This window comes from Magallana gigas, chromosome 5, assembly GCF_963853765.1.
Source record: "Magallana gigas chromosome 5, xbMagGiga1.1, whole genome shotgun sequence".
In the NCBI taxonomy this organism is placed as follows: domain Eukaryota; kingdom Metazoa; phylum Mollusca; class Bivalvia; order Ostreida; family Ostreidae; genus Magallana; species Magallana gigas.
In genome coordinates, this window is record NC_088857.1 from 28,339,192 (window position 1) to 28,361,214 (window position 22,023).

The 22,023-nt window shown below is 31.3% G+C and overlaps 1 protein-coding gene and 1 long non-coding RNA gene across 2 annotated transcripts in view; both read right to left on the bottom strand.

Moving 5' to 3' along the window:
* Positions 1-3,440: 3,440 nt before the first annotated feature.
* The window catches only part of LOC117693051 (uncharacterized), a 44,185-nt gene continuing 25,602 nt past the window's right edge, over positions 3,441-22,023 (bottom strand). Inside the window, exons 41-47 of the mRNA XM_066084010.1 lie at positions 21,260-21,359; positions 20,410-20,426; positions 19,164-19,308; positions 18,673-18,799; positions 5,872-5,893; positions 5,203-5,264; positions 3,441-4,902 (exon numbers count right to left, since the gene is read on the bottom strand). Coding sequence (XP_065940082.1) covers positions 5,230-5,264; positions 5,872-5,893; positions 18,673-18,799; positions 19,164-19,308; positions 20,410-20,426; positions 21,260-21,359 — 446 coding nt within the window. The 3' untranslated portion in view covers positions 3,441-4,902; positions 5,203-5,229. The remainder of the gene's footprint in view (positions 4,903-5,202; positions 5,265-5,871; positions 5,894-18,672; positions 18,800-19,163; positions 19,309-20,409; positions 20,427-21,259; positions 21,360-22,023) is intronic.
* On the bottom strand, positions 6,358-7,238 carry LOC105328428 (uncharacterized). The gene is made up of 2 exons (XR_010713867.1): positions 6,993-7,238; positions 6,358-6,590 (listed from the first exon to the last, which is right to left on the bottom strand). It is a non-coding gene; the product is annotated as an uncharacterized lncRNA (long non-coding RNA).

A 22,023-nucleotide genomic window follows, 5' to 3' on the forward strand; every position in this document is an offset into this window, starting at 1 on the left:
GCATTTGGCGATATGTTACATCTAATTAACGTATTGTTTATTTTTGTTTCTTTACCTCGTCATAACTTTTTTTTTTTCGTCTTACGTTAATGATAAGGAACCAATTTTCTTATCCACAACTGCAGTTTATTGTGTAAACACAAGAGCAAATAATCGTAATGTTCCTGTCTTACGGGAAGAAATGTCCCGCGGTTTTCATTTCCCTCGCCGAAATTTCAAACATGATAAGAAATATCAATTTTTTTTGTACATGGCTATCAACCTGATAATACACAGAGAATTTTTTAAAATTTATATTTTTGACTCATGGTATTTTAAGGTCGATGACCACCTGTTAAAGTCAAATGTTTTTACTGTGATTTAATCAGATGAAAAAAATTTAAATAATAAAAAAAAATTTAATGATGAAACAGTTTGGCTGTGAATTGTACACTGTGGTTTGCAAGGCAAGTAAAATAAAATCATGACTGTATAGTTTAGTATTCATGAACAACATTGCAGCATTGGGATTTGCGATGTCTCTAAACTACGTGTTTCATCATTTTGAAACTTGTTCCTTCCTTTTTTTCGCTATTTTTAAGGTTTCTTACGTAATAGAAACAGCGGTGATGGCATGGGGCATTTTCGATTGAAACGATCACTGTTCATTGGACACAGATCTCATATAAGTAAAAATAGCTTAAAACAGCAAATAAACCACTCAAGTACCCCGCCTCCCCCCAAAAAAAGAAAAAAAAAGAAGAAGACCCCTCCCCCCTATAATAACAAATCATTAGGAAACCACAGACGCTATGGTCAATGATGTAGCACGTGTTCATATGGTTACATAATTATGTAACAATGTAGGACATTCGAGTCCTCATGCATTGTTTTATCACTCTCGATATTCAGTCCCTTTTATTACTAGTAATTTTATGTTTTATAAAGATTCACAACATGAGATATTACCACTGAACTCTAAATTGACCACGTTTTTAATTATATTTTTTTACCGCTGATGTAATCATAGGCGCTTTGGTTAAGGATAAAACAGCTGTTCATATAGTATTTAATCAGGGAAATTCGAGCCCAATACCTTTTTTATAATGTTGATTTTATAAACCTTCTTTTTAAAATTTAATGTTTACATAATTTCTCGACATTAAGTATTACTTTTTTTAGAAAACTTTTTTGACCATGTTTCACAAGAAAAAAAAACCAACTGTCTTATTTTAGCATGAGAAAATCATACAGAAAAGATAAAAAGAATAATCTTGAATTCACGTATTAGATAATGTAAAATCTTGAACATTTCGTATCTGATATGTTCTCCCGTCAATGGCACAGATAAGATAAAACAATACCGTTACCCGTGACAAAACGTCAAGACATTCAAATGGTATTTTTTCTGTGCATGCTTAATATAATTGGCAATTTTTGTGATTGATATTAGTCTTTGGTGATAGCTTAGAAAGAAAACCACTTAACATGACCAAAAATGATCATTGTGAGCACAGCCAGAACCGTTGGAATATTGGTGTCTGCACTGTTTGTACAAAAATTGTTCTCACTTTAAATTTGTTGTTTCCTTTTCTAAATATTAGGCAATCCGAAGAAAACTTTATTTTGATATATTTTTTCTATTTCATAAGTTTACATCATTGTCATCGGCAACTTAAGACAACGAAATTCAACCGTTTGTAATATTGAGCAAAGGTCAAGGTCTCGAGATGCAACCTGAGGTCAAGGTTAATGCATAGTTTGTATTAATTTGAAAGTTAAGTAAAAATTAGATACCCCGACGGCAAGACAAATACACGTTCTTATCTCATAGGAATTACATTATTATGTACATGTACCTTATACACTAAGAAGTTTTGTTGAGTGTACATTATACTGGATTAAACACTTAAAAGTTTTGTCGAGTATATATATATATATATATATATATATATATATATATATATATATATATATATATATATATATATAAATATATGTATATAAATATATATATATATATATATATATATATATATATATATATATATATATATATATATATAAGCACAAACATTGCAATAACTCTCAAATTGACATGTACCTGCCCATAGTGAATGATGTAGATCTATATAACTAGTGAATTTCTCTGTGCTTTATATATATATATATATATATATATATATATATATATATATATATATATATATATATATATATATCTCCACTTATCATTACGCTTCAAATAAATCCTTCGTGGTGGTTATCTGTGTCAGTGAAAATAAACTGTTTGTGTCAAAATAGTATAAACTAAGCAATTCGTTATGAGCATACCTTCAATAAATCAATTGAATGTATTACTGTGATGGGACATTTCTATGCAACAAATGCCAGTTTTCTCTTCTTTTACTGCACACCAATGCAATTCAAAACAGCAAGGAACATACTTAGATCAGTGCTGTCTGAGAGTAGAAACAATCCTATTCTGGGTTGTCACTTTAATGTGATGGATTTTTTTAACCTAGAGCTTTTTTTTGTTGTTCGCCTATTCCGGAAACAAGATCTTTTAATTATTTCTCGCGAAGTAGTACTTCTTTGTAGCACTACTTTGCCGATATCACAGCTTTGGAGAATTCCAACTCAGTATTCTGTAGCAAAAGGACCAAACTATATTTGATACGTAAAAAATCACAATGAACAAAGTTTAATCCTTTGGAAAGCGTTATCTGCCACAGTACAGTATATGCATAAATGCATTGAATTAAAGGCCTTAAGCGTGTAAACCCAACAACTTTAACATTTGCAAAAACAAATAATCATTAATTTAGCGAACAGTATGATACCACTGAACGCAATCCTTATATTCAATTCGCGTGTTGTTGTTTTTGTTATTAAAATTTCCATTGCCTTTGTACAAATACCAGCTGATTTCCTTGAGCTCTATATTTAGATTGGGTTCAAAGGAAACTCGCAGAAAAATGTTGCATATGTGACTACTAATAATTACTGTAAAACAGAAGAATGTTAGAAAATAATCATGGTATAAATTATGTCATTCTATTGTACTTCAGATTTAATATGTTTTATACGAATGTGCATGATTAATATATTATGTACATGTATAAGACAAGTAACTATCAACAACAATAAATCAGACATATTCTCAACAAAAACATGATAAAATGCTGCTGCAATTTACATATATCTTTAAAAAATATGAGCAAATTACAAAAAGAACTAAAAATATATTTTGCAATAAATTAAGACATTGAGAGAATGGAGGTCTTTAGCTCACTTGGGATGATCTTACCAGGAAAATATGCATTGTCTCTTAAAAGTGGTCTTTTTATGACGCAAATTTGTTACCGTCAATTTATTTTAATTCACTTAACAACCAGTTAAAACATCTACACATTGATTCAATTTCCAAAGGTTTGATAAATATGAAGAGTTGAAACAAATTGAAAAGAAGTTTTCAATTTCATGTTCATGGTATTTGACGTAAATCCTTTGGTACAAAATACATATGTAATGTTCAGCTGACGCTGCATGGTTGGTCATGTAACAATAATCCCGCAAATGATATTACAAAAGGATGACAATTTGTTCAAACATTTTTTTTATTTATCTCGCTCTCATAATAAATTTTCTTAAAATACCTAAAAAAAAAAGGAGTTTGACATTTTTTTTTTAAAAATCTCCAATTAAAACACAACTTTTTGATAATGTACATAACTTGATTAAATTTTCTGCATTTTTATATAGTTTATGACATTTTCATGATATAATCTCTTGTTGTACACAGCTTGTGTCATATTAAGATTACAAGCACGTTTTCTTGACATTTCGAGTATAGAAAGTACGAATTATATGTAGTTACAATGTATCTCATCTAACGTTTTTCATCTGACCTTCTTCAGAAAGATATGTATACGTCAGATTGCTTTATGAACCCGGATGAAACATCACGACCTATATTTTAAGTAGATGAGACCAGGTTATCTTCAGATAAGTACATGTATTTGCACCATATATGTACCTTTGATCGATTACGCCAGATTTTGCATTAAAAACGTCACGCCCTGATGTTTTCAGAAAATATTTTCACATACCATTCAACACTCCAGATTGATATGTACATACTTAAATCTTAAAAAACTTTTTATTCCTCAGTAGATACATACAAGATAACTGAAATTCGTTTATGTCACAGTTTTTTACAAATCTTTTTGAACCCTGATATAAAGCATTTTCAACAAAAACAAATAGTAAGCAGTTTTAAAGTGTAATCAACGAATATGTAATACTTTTAAATTATATTGAATTCAAAATGTTCACCAAATACAACTTAATAACGTATACAAAGTCTTGTACAATTTATGCATATTATTTATTTTCGTAGGATACAGAAAAGTACAATATACCATTCAAAATAATAGAGGATACATCTCTAATATGAAACATATACGTGACCGTATGTGAAAAAATATGATAATATTAACATGATAGAATACACCATCTAAATATATATATTGATACAATCTCTGTAATTTATTGCCTTAATAAAATATCTATTTCAATAGTTTGCGTCTTACCATTTGTAGCATTTACATTGACATTACATTTCTTCGTACCCACATTCCTTTGTTTAAAATTGTCCATTGATACTAGTACTCAATACTTTTAAATATGATTGTATATATTAGATATTTTTTTTTCATTCATTTTATTACAAATGAAGTTCTTGCGCAAATGTTTGTGAGTACAATCAGTAAAAATATTACACCTGAGATTGATACAACACAGAGGAAAATACGATGTAAGAATATATTTTGATCGTTGAGAGTCTGATTGAACAGTTCATATGTTGCTAATGGCAACATGAAGTCACCGAGCACAGTAAATACTTTCTCATCAATATTACTGCAAAAAAAAAAAAGATTGAAAAGATGCCTCTTATTATTTTTACCAATTATCAATATCAATCAGCAGTATATGAGTGAAAAAGCGATCTACATGTACATGTATTAATCCGTAATTATAAAAAAAGATTTTAAAATGAATTTCTTTAAACCACCTTTTTCAAATTTCGAAATAGTGTTTTTACATGTTTCTTCTAATAACTGATTTAGAAGAGTTTCAGATGCCAAAAAATATTTTTGAGGTTATTAGTGATAGAAGAAAATAAAGCTTTGCATAAAAATAAAACAAACATCAATTTACCTTCTCATTTGGTGGCTAACGTAATGCTTAATCAATGGAATTCCGTGAACCCCTGTCATAAACTGCAAATACGAAATTAAACCATGCAAAACATTCATCTGAATATTTGTCGGGGACGGCAAAAATGAATATTTGCCCATTTTCATCATATAACAAAATTTCAATTGAATATCTTGAAGTCAAATCTGTCACCCAATAAATGATGAAAACTAGAAATTTTAAAAATGACAAGTCTGTTATCACTCGTGTTATTTTGAGCATCATACTGTTAGAAAATTGTCATTCTGATGGATGCTAATTTTAATAATAAAATAATGTATTAGTTAAAAAATATTTTTAATTGGTAAAATTAAAATTTTCATAAAGAGTATAAGAAATTCCCGCTGATTTTACGTTAAGTGGGCTTTACTATTTGATTAAATGAAGCTAGATGGTCAGCACGTTAACTTTCACATTTATCTTAATATACAAGGTTTTTTTTCGAAACAGACAATCATTAAGTAAAGCAACTACCCTTATGTATATTCTTTTGAATTTGAATATTGTCTTACATCTTTATATCATACTATCTTTTAAATAATGTTTAAAGAGTCTAAAATTGCCAGAACCATCCAGCGATCTTAAACATATATAATAGTAATCAATTTTTTTTACAAGTTTCTTTTGTACCTTCAGCGTCATCGAATCTTTCTCTTAACAGTGGGACGGACAACTTCGGAATGGACATTTTTCCGGCGTTGCGCACCTCTTTCCATACACACTGTTGACCAAAGTTTAGTACCAAATGGTGGGGTTTTTTACTCTAAATAAATTTATGGAAAAAAAATTGAAACATTTTTAGATAGTTTTTTAGATATTTGAACTTAAAAGTTCCAACCCCATGGGATTTTAGTTTGGAAAAAATACCCCACAGAAAACCCCATGCAAACCCCATGGGGTTTTGCAATAAACCCCATGGGGCAGAAAACCCCATGAAAATAATGTGGGGTTTAAAAACCCACTTTTTTCTTAAATAACAGTTTAGGGTTTTTAATCCCATAAAATAGATGTCATGGGATTTATTATCCCACATATGCATGGGGTATTTTATCCCATTTGTTCATAATATAAAATTACTAAAATATTTTACCAATCTATTAAAATACCAGTACTCACAGTGCAGACAGTATGGGGTGATGTTAACTAAACCAATCCAAGCAAATAAATCAGATTCTCAATAATAAGTTACTCGAGACTGATTTATTCATGTTTGCATTAGTTTAATGACTCTAGATTTTCTCTTGCATTGAATTATAATCCACAGATGTTGGTAATGTCTTCCAAAAATGCCTTTTTTTCAAATGACAAGTGTCAGCATCAGAGGTATGCTCTGTCATCCTTTAATTTGCCTAAAAATATGTCATGAAAACTATGTAAATTATGTTTAAAAGATATAACTGATTCAAAATAAGTATTGCCCTGCTTATTATAAAATTCTTTAAAATCTGACAGGTTGTAAATATTTATCAATACTGAACTGTATTGTATGTACCAATGTTATATGATCCACTAATAAAGGCATAATTTTACGGTTTATGCAATCACAAAGATTACATATAATATTTAAACTTCTGTTAAATATCATAGCATATTAATACAGTCTTTAATCTATGGTCTCACTATTTCGAGAAAATTCGGTCCAAGAATAAATGTTGGGTTTTTTTCATTACCTAGCTTTTCACTTGGAAGTTATTAAAGAATATATAGACGTATAGATTTAAATGAAACTGATTTGCAGTCAATGGAATTACCTTTGGAAATGGACAGAAGAAACACAAACTTAGCAACACTAGCCCTACCAACTTATCAAGAGTTGAAAACCGGATGTCGAAATAGTTAGACAAATCGGGACACAGATATTTCGATTAGAGCAGTCGAAATTTCATGAATTTCAAGTATAATGCCGTTTAATGAACTCGAAAATCCTATTAGTTATTTAACATCCTGAACACCGTATTATTATATAGATTATTCATCTAACTATAAACATGATGAATTTAGTGTCAATTTGGGGGGGGGGGGGGGGGGGGAGGGGGGGGGAGGGGTTATAACAACTAATAAATAAAGTGTGCAAAATGTTTTATATCATTATACTATTAGTAAAACCAATAATTATTATAAAATTCTTAATTTAACAGGAGAAAGTAAGGTGGTTATCAAGGTATATATGTACAATAATACTTTTCGACGGATAATTTCAGCTTGTGTACATGTTTTCTCATTGGGGGGGGGGGGGGGGGGGGGTACTTGATGAAAAGTCCCGTTGATTTTTTCTTTTCCGTAGAATGTTTTAGTGAAAGAGTATAAATTTTGTGATAATGTCCAGGAGCTATTTTGGATAATAAAAAATAGATACCATGGCTATAGTACATCAGAGGCATGTGACAAAATCAGTGCGTTAATTAAATATACTGTAGAAGCCTCTCACAATAATTATTTTGTTTTTAAATTAATTCATAGCAGTACCTCTTATCTATTTCTTTCCCACTCTTCCCATTGTATAGGACTTATCTCAAGCGAGCAAAAGCTGGAGCAAAAGCTGGAATTTTATTTAAAATCGAATTTCCCATTGCAATTAATTTGGCAAGTATATATAAAGGATAACCTTTATACAAAATAAACCAGTGCTTGAAATACATAGTCATGGAGAACAAATCATGCAGTCTTTGTAATGATTTTAAAGCTTAATCATGAGAATACTTGGAGTGATTTCCACACCAGCAATAATAACAGAGTCTAAGGCCGACAAAAAGGCATCAAAATCTAAGTCAAAGGATGAGGCCCATTGCACATTTGTATCGTTTAATATATTCCCACGATTTCATAATAAACTGAACAAGACCAATCCCTGTGTATACGTGTACTTTGTATTCACTGTCTATATTTCAACACATGTGTATACATATCATCGGAACGCTGTGTATACTAAATATATCAATGCATGCTTGATTTTATGTTGTCAAATTTGTATCCACCCGAGAAGGAACTGTTACTGGATTGATATTATTTTAATTTTTGTGGCATTACAGAAAGAAAATTTGGAGAAAAATCATTGCCGGCCGTGGGATCCGAACCCACGACCCTTGGGTCTGTAGGCCAATGCGCTACCATATGCGCCACGGCGCTCATTAATTTCATTTGATGTAATTAAATATTTAAACGATATAAAAAAGGGTCATTAACTGATTACGGGAAAATGATAAATAAATGGTGTTTTTTTTAACTAAGATATTTTAAAATCTCATTACCTATTTTTATACTCATCAGATATGATTTAGTATTCAATAATCGTTTATTTAATTACCCTGGACGTCGGAAGTATTCATACCCGTGCGGCAAATTTTATCGATAACAGCGGGGGGGGGGGGGGGGGGGTCGAGATTAAACCTAATTTGACTCGAAATAATGATATATTCTACGACGTGTCCAATGATTTTTACATTTAATGTTATATCATTGTTACATATTTACTACTATCAGAACCAATGCAAAATCATTGTACTTGATCTTTGTTTCCATTTTACGACATTTAATTTAATTAGTTTATATTAATGTATGATCATTTACTTATTAGTCTCTGTTGCACATCCAGAACGTCTAATTCTTGCCGAAAAAACTTTGAAATATACTGATTGTTATATTTATCCTTCCAGTATTGATATTAGAATGCAGAAATAATTCATTATTGATAATTGTATAAAGATATTTTTACTACAGTAACTTTCAGTACAATGCACAATGTTTGATATGCTTATTCATTGTTACAGTAATATTCTCCGATAATTGGAAATGGCTTGCATCTTGTTATAAATCATAAAAGCTAGTGAACGTATTTTCTTTACTTTTATCTAATAAATGCCCTGTTAATTGTGATCACACGCCAGAAACACTTCACCAGTGTTCACTGCTCAATTGAACACAGATCGCTGCAATCATTGCCGCTGCAATAAACTGGTCAACAGTGATACATCTTTGCAGAAAAAATCCGACGAAGGTCATTAAATAGATGATTAACATAACATATCGTTTAACCATTCAATTATTGCTCTGATAATAATGCTAGAAAATAAGGGTGACCAAAAGGAGTTCAACTAAATAAATACCCAGGGATTAATTTCAAGCGCATACATGTACCCAGTACACTTTTATTTTAAAATTTAAATCTACGTCCCAACCCATTGCCTTTAATCCCAACCCCCCGATCCGGTAGCGATATACATCCTGATCAGAGCCGTTTAAGTGTGTTCAAAATGCACTGTTTTATGAAAAGGTCCAAGTTGCATATATTTTAACATCGATTATAAAATGCGTGTGGGGGGGGGGGGTGATAGCGTGTAATCTACCTTTAACTTCATTTTTCTCTCTTAACATCTTGTTTTCCAATTTTTAATATTCTCCCCCAAAAGAGTGTGTGTGAGAGGGGGGGGGGTGGGGGGGGCTCTATGATAACTCAATTATAATAAAAATCTTTGCTGCAGAAATAGACCCCCCCACCCCCCACACCCAGCCCCCAAGTTGACATCCAGATTAATTGCAGCCCCCTGTCCATTACTTTGTTCCTGCTTACACGTGCACAGCTCGATCGGACACCTGCTCTCACGTGCCGTGTGTATGTACCTTTGCTCCGTTGAACAATAGGGTGGTTAATTGGTATACACAGAACGTACCCGTTACAAAGACAGGTAAGAATTCTTAGTTAATTGCAAGGTCTGTGAAAGAACAATAGGTGCTAATGAGGTATACACAGTGTGTCTCCTTGGTTCATATCAGGCCAGCCAACTCTCATCTAAGTTAGAAAAACACCCAGAGCTACATTCTATTAAATTATTCATTCAAACAATATTAGAAGACAAATGTAAAATTATTAAAACACACATGCTGCATTTTCCTTAATTTGGGAAGGGTTTATGGATTTTTTTTAACTCTTATATTCTTATTTAGCCGTAACGTACAAACACCAAATTTTGCAGATTAATTTCACCTAGGTCCACTTTTCAGTGATAGAAAATTTTACATTATTAGACTATTTTTTCTTTTTTTTAGTCTAAAGTTGAACAATCCAATACATTTGTATAAAATAAAGTGATCACAACAGCTTTTAAGTACGTTTACTTCAAATCCAAATTGTTCCGAGAGAGAGAGAGAGAGAGAGAGAGAGAGAGAGAGAGAGAGAGAGAGAGAGAGAGTAGTTGTTGAACATGAGTTAGTAGTTGATTGACAGCTTTATATAATCTCTATTATACAGTCAAATTTGAGTAAGTCTATTAAAAAGAAAGAAGAAAAAGCCAAGTTTCCCATCTCATATAGATACATCTAATCTGCAATTTTTTGTAGCAATATATTTTAGAGTCGATATATGTCTTTCAATATCTATTATCAATTCATGAATTGATAGTATTTCCTTAAGACACCTTTTCCAATAGATATGGGATTTCATAATCAAGAAGATAGAATAAATGTCTATAGAAATAGGCTCAGGGTGTAGCCCGAATATAAAAGTTATTTTAATCTTACATGCCAAAATATCTGCACACAGTAGGAATGAATAGGGGGAGATTGGGTCGCCTTGGTGAAATCCTCTGCTATGTTTGAAAAATTTTGAAAGGTTTCCAGCTTGTGTGACTGATGATTCTATATTACATTGACAAGTAGATATCTAAGATTGAATGGATGCTCCAAAGTTGAAAAAATCTTAATATTTGTGAATAAATTTCCATGTGAAGTATCAAATGCTTTTTTTTTAAAAAATCAATTATGAATAATACACCAGAAATGTCTCCCCCCCCCCACCCATATGTTGCATAAGATCATATATCAGCTTAGTATTTTCACCAATATATCTTCCTGGAATGAAACCTGTTTGATCGGGACTACTAATTATATCAAGCATATTTTTAATTCTCTGAGCATTACACTCATAACTTATTTTATAAGCAATGTTTAGAAGTGTTATTGGTCTCCAATTGTTTAAATACCATCTTTTGGGATACAGGTAATTATTCCTTGTTTCTGTTTGACATAGTTCCCGAACTTTGCATGTACCCATATAAAAAATATGGCAAATAATAAGAGTCCAGGCAGTGATAGATTTACAACAAAATTCTATAAAGTTTTTTGGAATAAGATAGGACATTTTGTGGTTCGATCATTAAATGTAATTTAATGATCGAACCACAAAGGAAATTTCACCTTCTAAGGAGTCTCTTTGTTTATTATTATTAAGTGTTTTATTTCAATGTATGTTAAAATTTTATTTCGATTATAGATAATGTTTTCATTTTTATTTTATAAATTCTTATAAAAACTTTTTAATTTCATTCATTCAGAATTTCCCTTTGGTTTGTAATTTCTTACAAATTCTCATGTGTCGTGTGTATATAGTGCTTTGCTCTGTTGATTGTAGGCCGCATTAGGAGAACAATAGGGTGGTCAATAGGTATACACAGAATGTGCCCATTACAAAGACACGTAAGATTTCTAAGTTAATTGCAAGGTCTGTGAAAGAACAATAGGTGCTAATGAGGTATACACAGTGTGTCTCCTTGGTTCATCTCAGGCCAGCCCAGCACTCTCATCTTCTAAGTTACAAAAACACACCAGGCTTCATTCTAGAAATTAAATTATTCATTCAAACAAAATATTAGAAGACAAATGTAAAATTGTTAAAACATACATGCTGCATTTTCCTTAATTTGGGAAGGGTTTCTGGATTTTTTTTTAACTTTCATACTCTTATTTAGACATAATATATGTACAAACACCAAATTTTGCAGATTAATTTCATCTAGGTTCACTTTTCAATGATAGAAAATCTTACAGTATTAGAATATTAGACTATTTAATCTCTAATTGAATGTACAATGTATCTATACATGTACATACTCTGGGTACATACATGTATTTACATGGATGTCAAGTTTCATTTATATCAATATCATCCTGGCCTCAATCAATTTAATTCAATTTTATACATCCTGAAAAAATTATCCCGATATGCAAACAAATTACATTGTTTCTTCAATGAAGTGTTTCTAAAAATACGCAAACCCATTGTGCATTTCTTGAATCTCCTAGAATAATGTCCAGTTCAGTCTTTGATATATGCTATCATACAATGCATTATTTTGTAGTAATGAGGTTATTTCTTAAAATTATTGCTATTTTCATAATCTCATTATTAATCAAGCTCTGTAACTTGATACATTAATATGTTATCCTATTGGGAATGCATAACTGAAACTAAACAAGTTAAAATTTCAAAAGTCTATAAACTCGGTTAGCTATAAATAACTACATGTAATTTGCATGTATCTCTGGTATTCTTTGAGTGCTCAGATGATAAGTCTTAATTATTTGGGTCACACAAAATTTTTGATCATAATTAACACATAATTTTTGCAATAAAACAAACACTGCCATATGCTACTATGCCAGATAATCAGTAACCTAATGGCGAATTTGGATTGTACATGTAGATGTACATGTAATATCAAAATACAATTTTATATTCAACTGAATAGCGCGTACTTGTCACTCAGATTTATAAAATTGATATTATGGAATCATACCAGCAGGATTTTTTGATAATGAAATTCAAATTATGACTGCATTGTTTTATCCATTAAGTAAACATACATGTAAATGTCAAGGAGGAGAAAAATACATTCAATGACTAAGTGGCTAATTTTTTTATCAATCTTTTTGTATTAGTGAAGATCAATTTAAGGTTCTAATATTTTTTTAAACATGAAGATTGAGATAACAATTATTTGCTCTAATTAATATTTATATTGACAATCAGGGAAAATGAGCTGCCAATGCACTACCGGTATTAGAAGTTCTTGATCAGTTATCAGTTGTATTCGATACCTTATTACACCTCATAATATATATTCAAGAATAAGGGTTGTCTGCCGCAATCTACATGTAACTATATATGTAGAACTAGTTAAACTTTTTAAATACATGTATAATTTTATCACATACATGCATACTGAGATACATTCTATGTTAATTTTCTAAATACAACTGAGAAAGGTTTTTTTGTCGATTAAAGAAATATGTCAATTAGATATATACATGTAGTGGATATAGTGTATATTTCTTACATGTGGGTCGGGGCGGGGTTGTTAAAATTATTCTGCATGCAAAGGTAAACACTAACTAGAAGAGCCCAATCTCAATTTGTTTTCTAAAAATTTTACCTTTCTTACTGGCCAGCATGCACAAGCCCCAAGTAACTGCTGGAAGCAACTGTACTTGGGATATTGTCTACCCATGCAAAAAATTATCAATTATTGGGGGGACCCATACATCCTCTTTTTCAAGCATAAATCAAAAAGTGAAAATTTTGGCAACATTGTTACAGTAGCATTTTCTTAATCTATTCGATAAAATAAACAACCATGCAATATTAAAGTGTCATTATATGAACAATGGACATGTGCTCCACTCCCAAACAAATGATTGCAATAATTATTCTGACTGTACTCCTAAAATAACCATTCAAATGTCTGGTTTCCCCCCTCCTTTTTCATAAATTAGACAGGTCTTTCAGACAAAACTATAAATATATCCACTGCCATCTTTGACATTAAGTCTAAGAGTTTATTTCTCACAAAAACACTTTATAATCAGAACGCTTAGGTTGTGCAATTTTAAGTCGAAATTTTCAAATTTAATCTTATTTCATTTACAAATAAAAAAGTTAATTCTGTTTTAGTAACATCCCCATTCCCGGCTGAACCAATCACCTTGTACCGTGTAATAACAGTTTCTGTAAATTGCTTTTAAGATTAATTATGACCACTTTTAATTCAAAAGCCATTTTTATTACAATCAGTTACATCAAGAATTCTGTACATTTAAACGATGTAAACACATTGACTATTCCCCTTCGAATAAAATGTTTCATGTTATATTTTACCCCTTGTCTAAAGTCAACACAACAGTCATAGCTGCAAGATGATCAATTAAAAGTTTACCGGTACTTTGGATCATAATGAACCTAGCTAATATAAGTCATTAAGGACCTACATATCACATACCAATTTCAATAGGAGACATCTCTCTAACTAATGCTAATCACTAAAAACTATTTTATGACTTTTTGCAACACAACATAAGCCTGAAAGTAGAGCAATTCTCCATTTCACCAAATAATTGACAGTACAAATAATCTAAAACAGTCCCTTGCTATATACCTTTCACTTACACTAACTTTCTATAAAAAAGAGTTTTGTATTATAATAAGAAAGAATATGCAGTTCTAAAAAAAAAGTAAACCCCATAATGCCACTTCCATTGAGGTTTAAGAAAAAATATAACCATTTAAGTGATCCCACTATCTCCACTTCACTTAATCATCTTTCTATAAGTATAAACATGCACAGATTCATGGGGTTTAAATTTCCTGCAGTAAAACATTTTTACTAAATAATCATTAAGAAGTCAATTGCTCTTCAGTCTCCTCTAATAAGAAACCTTAATTATTCAATACTACAAGTACCTGGTATCTTCATGATATTATCATGATAAAAGCATAACATCACATAGAAATACCCTTACAGCTCCCCCTATCTTTTGATTTTCATGAAGTGCAGCTAGATGTTAAAAACCTTTCACATATAGGATCATAAAACCTATGGCAATTTCCTCGAGTCAATTCTCACACACATTTGAAAACAATTGTCATAGAAACTAAAAATTGACATTTAGATTTGTAGCATTTTACATGTATATATTTATACATAGCCACAGACAAAGAGACATTCCATCCAGCATATGATATTTCTTGATTCCATGAAAAAGTGAGCTTAATTAAACACTCATTTTTAGTGAATATCTAATATATACTTATAGCTATATGGTGTTTCTACTCTCTTGTCAACCATGCTAAAGCAATAAGACCTACATGTATAGCTACCAGTGTGATGTATGCTTTTAAGTAAAATAAGATTAATATACAGCTGGATAGCTGCATGGTGATAATAGAATTTCATGGAAAAATGTTCAAATTTTACCTATGTTTTTCTACATGTATATTAAATAAATATTCCAAATATACCAGTATATATTTTTTGTTCATTTTGAAAATAATTTTCAAAGTAGATGTTATTTTTACAGTCAAAGATACATTTACATATTCTACATGTTAACTGAAGGATGAGGTGATTTTCCACATGTACTAGATGTATTTAATATTATTCAAATATAACTTTTGGACAGAAGAAGCAACAGAGCAAACATGGGTTTTTTCTCATTTTGTTTTCTATGATAACTTTGTTTGTCTACATGTCAACTTAATTTCAAAAATATTTTTTTTACTGTAACAGAAACAAATACTTGTGCTAGGGTCATAGACCCCTTCACGGTAACTGTGATGACTGCTCTTTTGCAGGGCAAAATGACTTTATTGGGTGAAACATGACGTACCATTAAACCAGGCCCCCTGAATCTCTACGCAGGTGCTCTACCAACTGAGCTATCTGGCACTGGTATTCGAACAGGTCTGACCATCACATTCCTCCCCCCTTAAATGATCTTTGCCCTTGAAGATCAACCCAGACTCTTCCCCTGGCAGGAGTTTACCTGTCAGTTCCAGGGGTTGGTCACGGCACCAAATGTAACAGGATGGGAGAAATAATGATGGTCGTGATTCGAACACGGGCCCCCTGATTCTCTAGTCAGGTGCTCTACCAACTGAGCTATCTCGCCCTGGTATTCGAACTGGTCTGCATGAACATCACAAGTACTTAAACTTCACCATAATTGATCATATTTCCCTGCAAGAGAGCAGTACCACTCTTACAGTAAAGGGGTCTATGAGGTTTATTGAAACCCTATTCCAAGTTAAATGCATTTCATAAATTGTAATTACTTAAAATAACAGCTTTATGATCATTCCTGCTGTTAATCAACTGCACTTATTATAACTTAATGAAAGTTTACTGATCCATTTTCATTTAGTATAATTTTCATAAAAATATAGATTCATGGCAGTTATGATTTGTATTCATATCAAACTGAAACTTTTTTTAAAAAAAATTGCTGCCATATAACATGTATAATTCATATTAGTTTAATTATTAAATTTATCCTCATATAAAAACCAAGACAATTAATAAAATCAGTAAATCATATAATAAATCCAAAAATGGAAAGGGATAAACCTTATTTACTTATGTAATATATATACCATTTGCTATATTAATTCCAGGTTATATGACATGTTGCAATCATAAAGTTTTGGTTTTTCAATGTTGCAAAAAAATCAGTCTAATATGTCTATAAAATATGTTCAACATTCAGGGATGTATTCATCATTAGGGATCAAACCCATGCAGACCAGTAGAAGTAATGGGGGGGCAGGGGTGAATTCCTAGGGAGGGAGGATGAAAACCAATTTTAAGGGGTATTTAGCACATTAAGGGGAAGGTGTGTGGGGTGTCTTTAGGTATCTTAATTGGGGGTTGTTCTTTCTTTTAACTTGGAAATGCATGCACTTACACTGGGAAGTATATGAAATAGGGTTTGCCAGAAATAAGCAATGTTAAGTTGCTAGCTAGCTCTCAGAGAAGTTCAAACAGTTTGCAGTTACTACTATAAGATATACCCAATTTAAAATGCCATGTTAAATGTCAACATACACTTGCCTCGGAAGTAAATATCTTTACCACGCTTCGCGCTTGTGTATACAACAGAGTTTATGACCACTGTTCGCTGATGCAGCCGTTGTACAATATATTCACCATTACACTGTATTCTCTTTTGAGAAGTGGACAGGCATAGCCTACATCCATGGATGTAGGCTATGCCTGTCCACTTCTCAAAAGAGAATACATTACACTGCAGTACTGTACGCCAATATATGGTCGAGGATACACCTGTACACTAATGTAAAAAAAACCGATCTTTTTTTCTGAGACAACAACCGTCACCGCAGTTCCGCCGGCCTTATACAATGTTCTGATCTATTTCTAGAATATTTTAAAATATATTTTTTTAAATGAAATAACTTCAAAACAGACAGTTTCGTGTACTAGCTTCCCCAATTGCATGTTCTGATTTTAGTCAACACCTGTCATAGTCTTAAAAGCGCTTACTGTTACGTTATTATCAGTCTGGAAAGAACAATCTGAAACAAACACGATGCAACATTTGAACAAGAGTCACAGTGTTTGGACTGAATCATGCATTTGTAAATTGTTTCTCGTGTAAATAATTTTCCGAGAATCTAATTTTCGATGGCGTGAATCAGTTCACTAAACAACACCTTCAAAGAATTCATTTGCTGTAAGTACAAAATAAGGGATTGTAGATTTTTGCGTGTGAAACTTGCTCTCGTAGTTCATTATATACTCATTATATCACGAGTTCTTTTGACGAACACAGAACCCCAGACAGTATATATATATATATGTTGTACCGGTAGATTGATATTGAATAGGCCAACTGGTCCAGTTTTATTTTGCTGTTTGTGATTTTTACCTAATCGTTTTGCTGTTGAAATATTTTTACTTTGAAAACCTCATTGCCAGCAAAATTTTTGTTTGCAACATTACAGACTACATGTAATACGTCCTAGCTGACCAAAAGTTTGATAAATACCACATCTTGCCATTGCAATGTGAAAATCACAATTAATTTAGGATAACTTAGGAAATTAATTAATAAGTAGACTTTGTAAGAATACATTAACAGGTACTTTCCAACAATTGACATTAGGTTAGTTAAGTTTTCACCTGGGCTGCTATATATTTTCCTTGATTTTTAAATGCTAATTTTAAGCATAAACTAGCTAATATAGAAATATTTTACAGATTTATTCAAACAACCAAAAATTAAAATCACTTGCAACCTGTTCTGTCACAAAGAGATCCATCATACATTTGATGAGTAAATTCAACTTTATTTGAAAATTGCCTAGTAAAAATTTGTAAGGTATATCAACTAGGCAATCGGCCTAATATCAGACATTAAGCAGATTCTATTACTTCACTTCAGATTAATATTTTGTGGGTTTTTTTACCCCATTATCATTACTTTAGTAAATATGGGGGAAAAAACCCAACATAAGCATTAAATATGGGGATAAAAACCCCATCTGATTTTTTTCGGGAATGGTGGGGGTTTTTTCCCCATAAATAATTTCATGGGGTTTCTTGCCCCATGGGGTTTATTGCAAAACCCCATGGGGTTTGCATGGGGTTTTCTGTGGGGTATTTTTTCCAAACTAAAATCCCATGGGGTTGGAACTTTTAAGTTCAAATATCTAAAAAACTATCTAAAAATGTTTCAATTTTTTTTTCATAAATTTATTTAGAATAAAAAACCCCACCATTTGGTACTAAACTTTGGTCAATATTGTGAATGGAAAGGGGTGCGCAACGCCGGAAAAATGTCCATTCCGAAGTTGTCCGTCCCACTGTTTCTTCTTCTTTTTCCTTCCCGACCTTCCCCGTGATGGGGAGGGTTTTGGACCCAATATCGACCCCAGCCCTCAATTCTTCTCGGCAATCCCGGGAAAAAATACATTCCTTGATCTAAATATGGCTCTCTGTCGGAGAGAAAGGATACAAATGAGGAATATATATATATATATATATATATATATATATATATATATATATATATATATATATATATAATCAAAAAAAGAAAATGAACAGTTCCGAAGTTTCTATTCACTAGCGCTTTCTGGATTTACATCCTTCTTCAGGTGAATGTACATAAGTTATGAAATTCATTAATCAATTTCATAATTTCTGTACATTCACCTGAAGAAGGATGTAAATACAGAAAGCGCCAGTGAATAGAAACTTCGGAATTGTTCGTTTTCTTTTTCGATTATATATATATATATATATATATATATATATATATATATATATATATATATATATATATATTTGTTTGCTTACCTAAAATCATCATTAGAAGACAACGGCTTTTTTGAATGGCGCTTTCTTCTAACGCAGCAAATGATGATGATTCCAATGACAAATGCAAGGGCGAAGAGTGATATTCCGACGACAAGTCCAATAATTAGCTGAAAACTGTCCCCGCCTGAAATGCAAGTAACGAATTTATATCCGGATAAAAAGTTAAGCCTATAAACATTTAAAATAATACAAATATAAATAGGTAAGAATATGAATGATTAATAAATATTTTTAAAAAGCAATTATTAATGAAATGTATACAATGTTTATGTGTTCGACCCGTTCGAAATCGAGTAAAACATTAGCCAAAAGCAACATTTAATGAAACAAATGTGCATGTACATGTATTTACACTTTATAAAGACACAAATGGGAGACCTACACATGTAGTTGAATTTTTTGATCATTCTCGGTTTTTTTCCTAATTCATGATTGATATTTTACCTTCTATGTTTAAGGCGCTTTTCTTTTTTGCAAAAAAAAAAAAAAAATTAAATATGAGACTATACATACATCAAATAAACTTTCAATAAAAATATTAAACCAGCAGGTGGGAATCTCAACTTTTTGAAGTTTCAAAACTAGCTGGTCTTGGCCAGTTATCAAATGAGGGGCAGGGGGACTTATGGATAATTAAACCAAAAACCAATGGCTTAAAACATACACTGTAATTATTTTCATCGCAGAATTAATGTATCTATAATTAGTTTTAAGTAAATATCTCTACCATTAAAAAAATAAAAATAAAATTAATTGATTCTTAAGAATCTCAAGGATATAAAAGTTTTTTCTTCACTTTATGAACTGTATATGCATGTATAGTGGATTGCACTGTCATAGAATAAAAAAGACCCATTTGTTATACCATTTGATTCACAAATTGGTGAAAGGCCCCTGCTCAATACTATTATATGTTTTTACCTAGTTTGTCTGCAACACTTAGATAATTTATGGTTTCGTTATTTACTGGCTGTATTTTTTCCCGTATTTAACACGATTTTTGAGAATCCTGTGGAAGATTGTTATACATATATGTTCAGATTTTCTTTTGAATGTTTCATTACGAATTCATTTAAGATTAGTAGTATTTTGGAATATATATAAATGATTTTGTTTTTAAATAATCGACAACGGAGTGACGACGAACAAGGACCAGTTCAAAAATGAAAAAAAAACCCGCTTGAATATTTTATGTTGCATTATGCTAAAACGAGAAAATACTTACTCGAATCTTTCTTCCTTCTAAAAAAAAAAGAAAACAAAAGATGTTTTGGCATAACATGAACGTCGCTTCCACATTTAAGTTTGCAATACATGATGTCCAAGGACATGCACGTACCAAACCATTGTGTATTAAATTATAGACATTACATATATTCAGATATAGACGAAGTATTATATTGGTTCTTTTATTTTGTTGAATGCTAGTTTGTTGTGTTTGAATAAAAAACTTTTGCATTGATTTTAGAAAATATGAATGTACAAATGCAAAATTTTAATTTATAAAAAAAGAATACTAATTACATGTATCTAACCCCTCAGTCTTAAAAAAAGTGTTCTTAACTTCGCGGAAATATACACATTATAAAAGTTCTAACTTTTATTTCTGAAATGTTCTTGGTTACAATTTCTAAAAGTAAAAATAGAAATGGTAACGTCTACGAGGTCATTAGTTCTAACTTTTATTTCTGAAATGTTCTTGGTTACAATTTCTAAATGTAAAAATAGAAATGGTAACGTCTACGAGGTCATTAGTTCTAACTTTTATTTCTGAAATGTTCTTGGTTACAATTTCTAAAAGTAAAAAAAGAAATGGTAACGTATACGAGGTCATTAGTATGTATACGTCTCGTATGTGCAATACTATGCAATTATTATGAAAAATAGATCACTCAACGTATTGACGAAAAAACAAATAATATCGCTGCATGACACATTTAAAATTGATGACACTAAATGAACCGCTCATTTTATGACTGGTTAGGCAGATACCATCCATACGTAACATTTATTTATACATTTTCTATTAACATACTGTGTAAAAAGAATGACATTTTGAATGAGAACAAACATACGTGCAGTAAGCTCTGCTACTGTATTCTATACACTTCTCGTTTTCCTCACACAAATTGCCGACTGCAAACACATCGCATTTGGAAGACGTATTTTTGATAGCTGTAAAACAAAATCAAAATATTTAGTTCATTTCAAATTGGTTTTGAAATTAATCTGAATTTCTACTATTATTGGAACAATAGAAAAATTATTTAATTTGCAATCAAATTGGTATAATTTTGTATTGTTTATACACAATATTAAGACAATGGTATTTCAATGTTTGTTTATGACAACGAATTTTAGTGGATAATACAATTGATTAACATGTATGCCTGGGTTTTGTATATTTCTGTGTTTTACACCACAATGTCTTACAATATGAATTTGCATGACGTTTTAATTTAGTTCTATTGATTTGCTTTAAATACATACTACTGAAATTATTCGTTCTCTGTTAAATTTTAGTACCTACTCATATAACTCAAATTATAGGGGAAGGGGTTAGATTAAACCTTAAAACGAACGATAACAGGTTTACACGAAATTTATGAATCGCCGTCTATTGGAAAGTAAAGAAGAGAGACACACTATAAATGTTGTTATGTGCTCCGACTGCGCGAGATAGAAGTATGTTTTTTAACTTGCATATAATGTTATAGTGCTTTCAGTATGCGTTCACCGCTTGCTCACCGTGCGTAAATCGTTCACAATATTGCGCTCTCCGCTCCTCTCCGTTTGCACTCACCGTTCACAAAGAGTTCAGCATTCGCTCAGTTTGCGT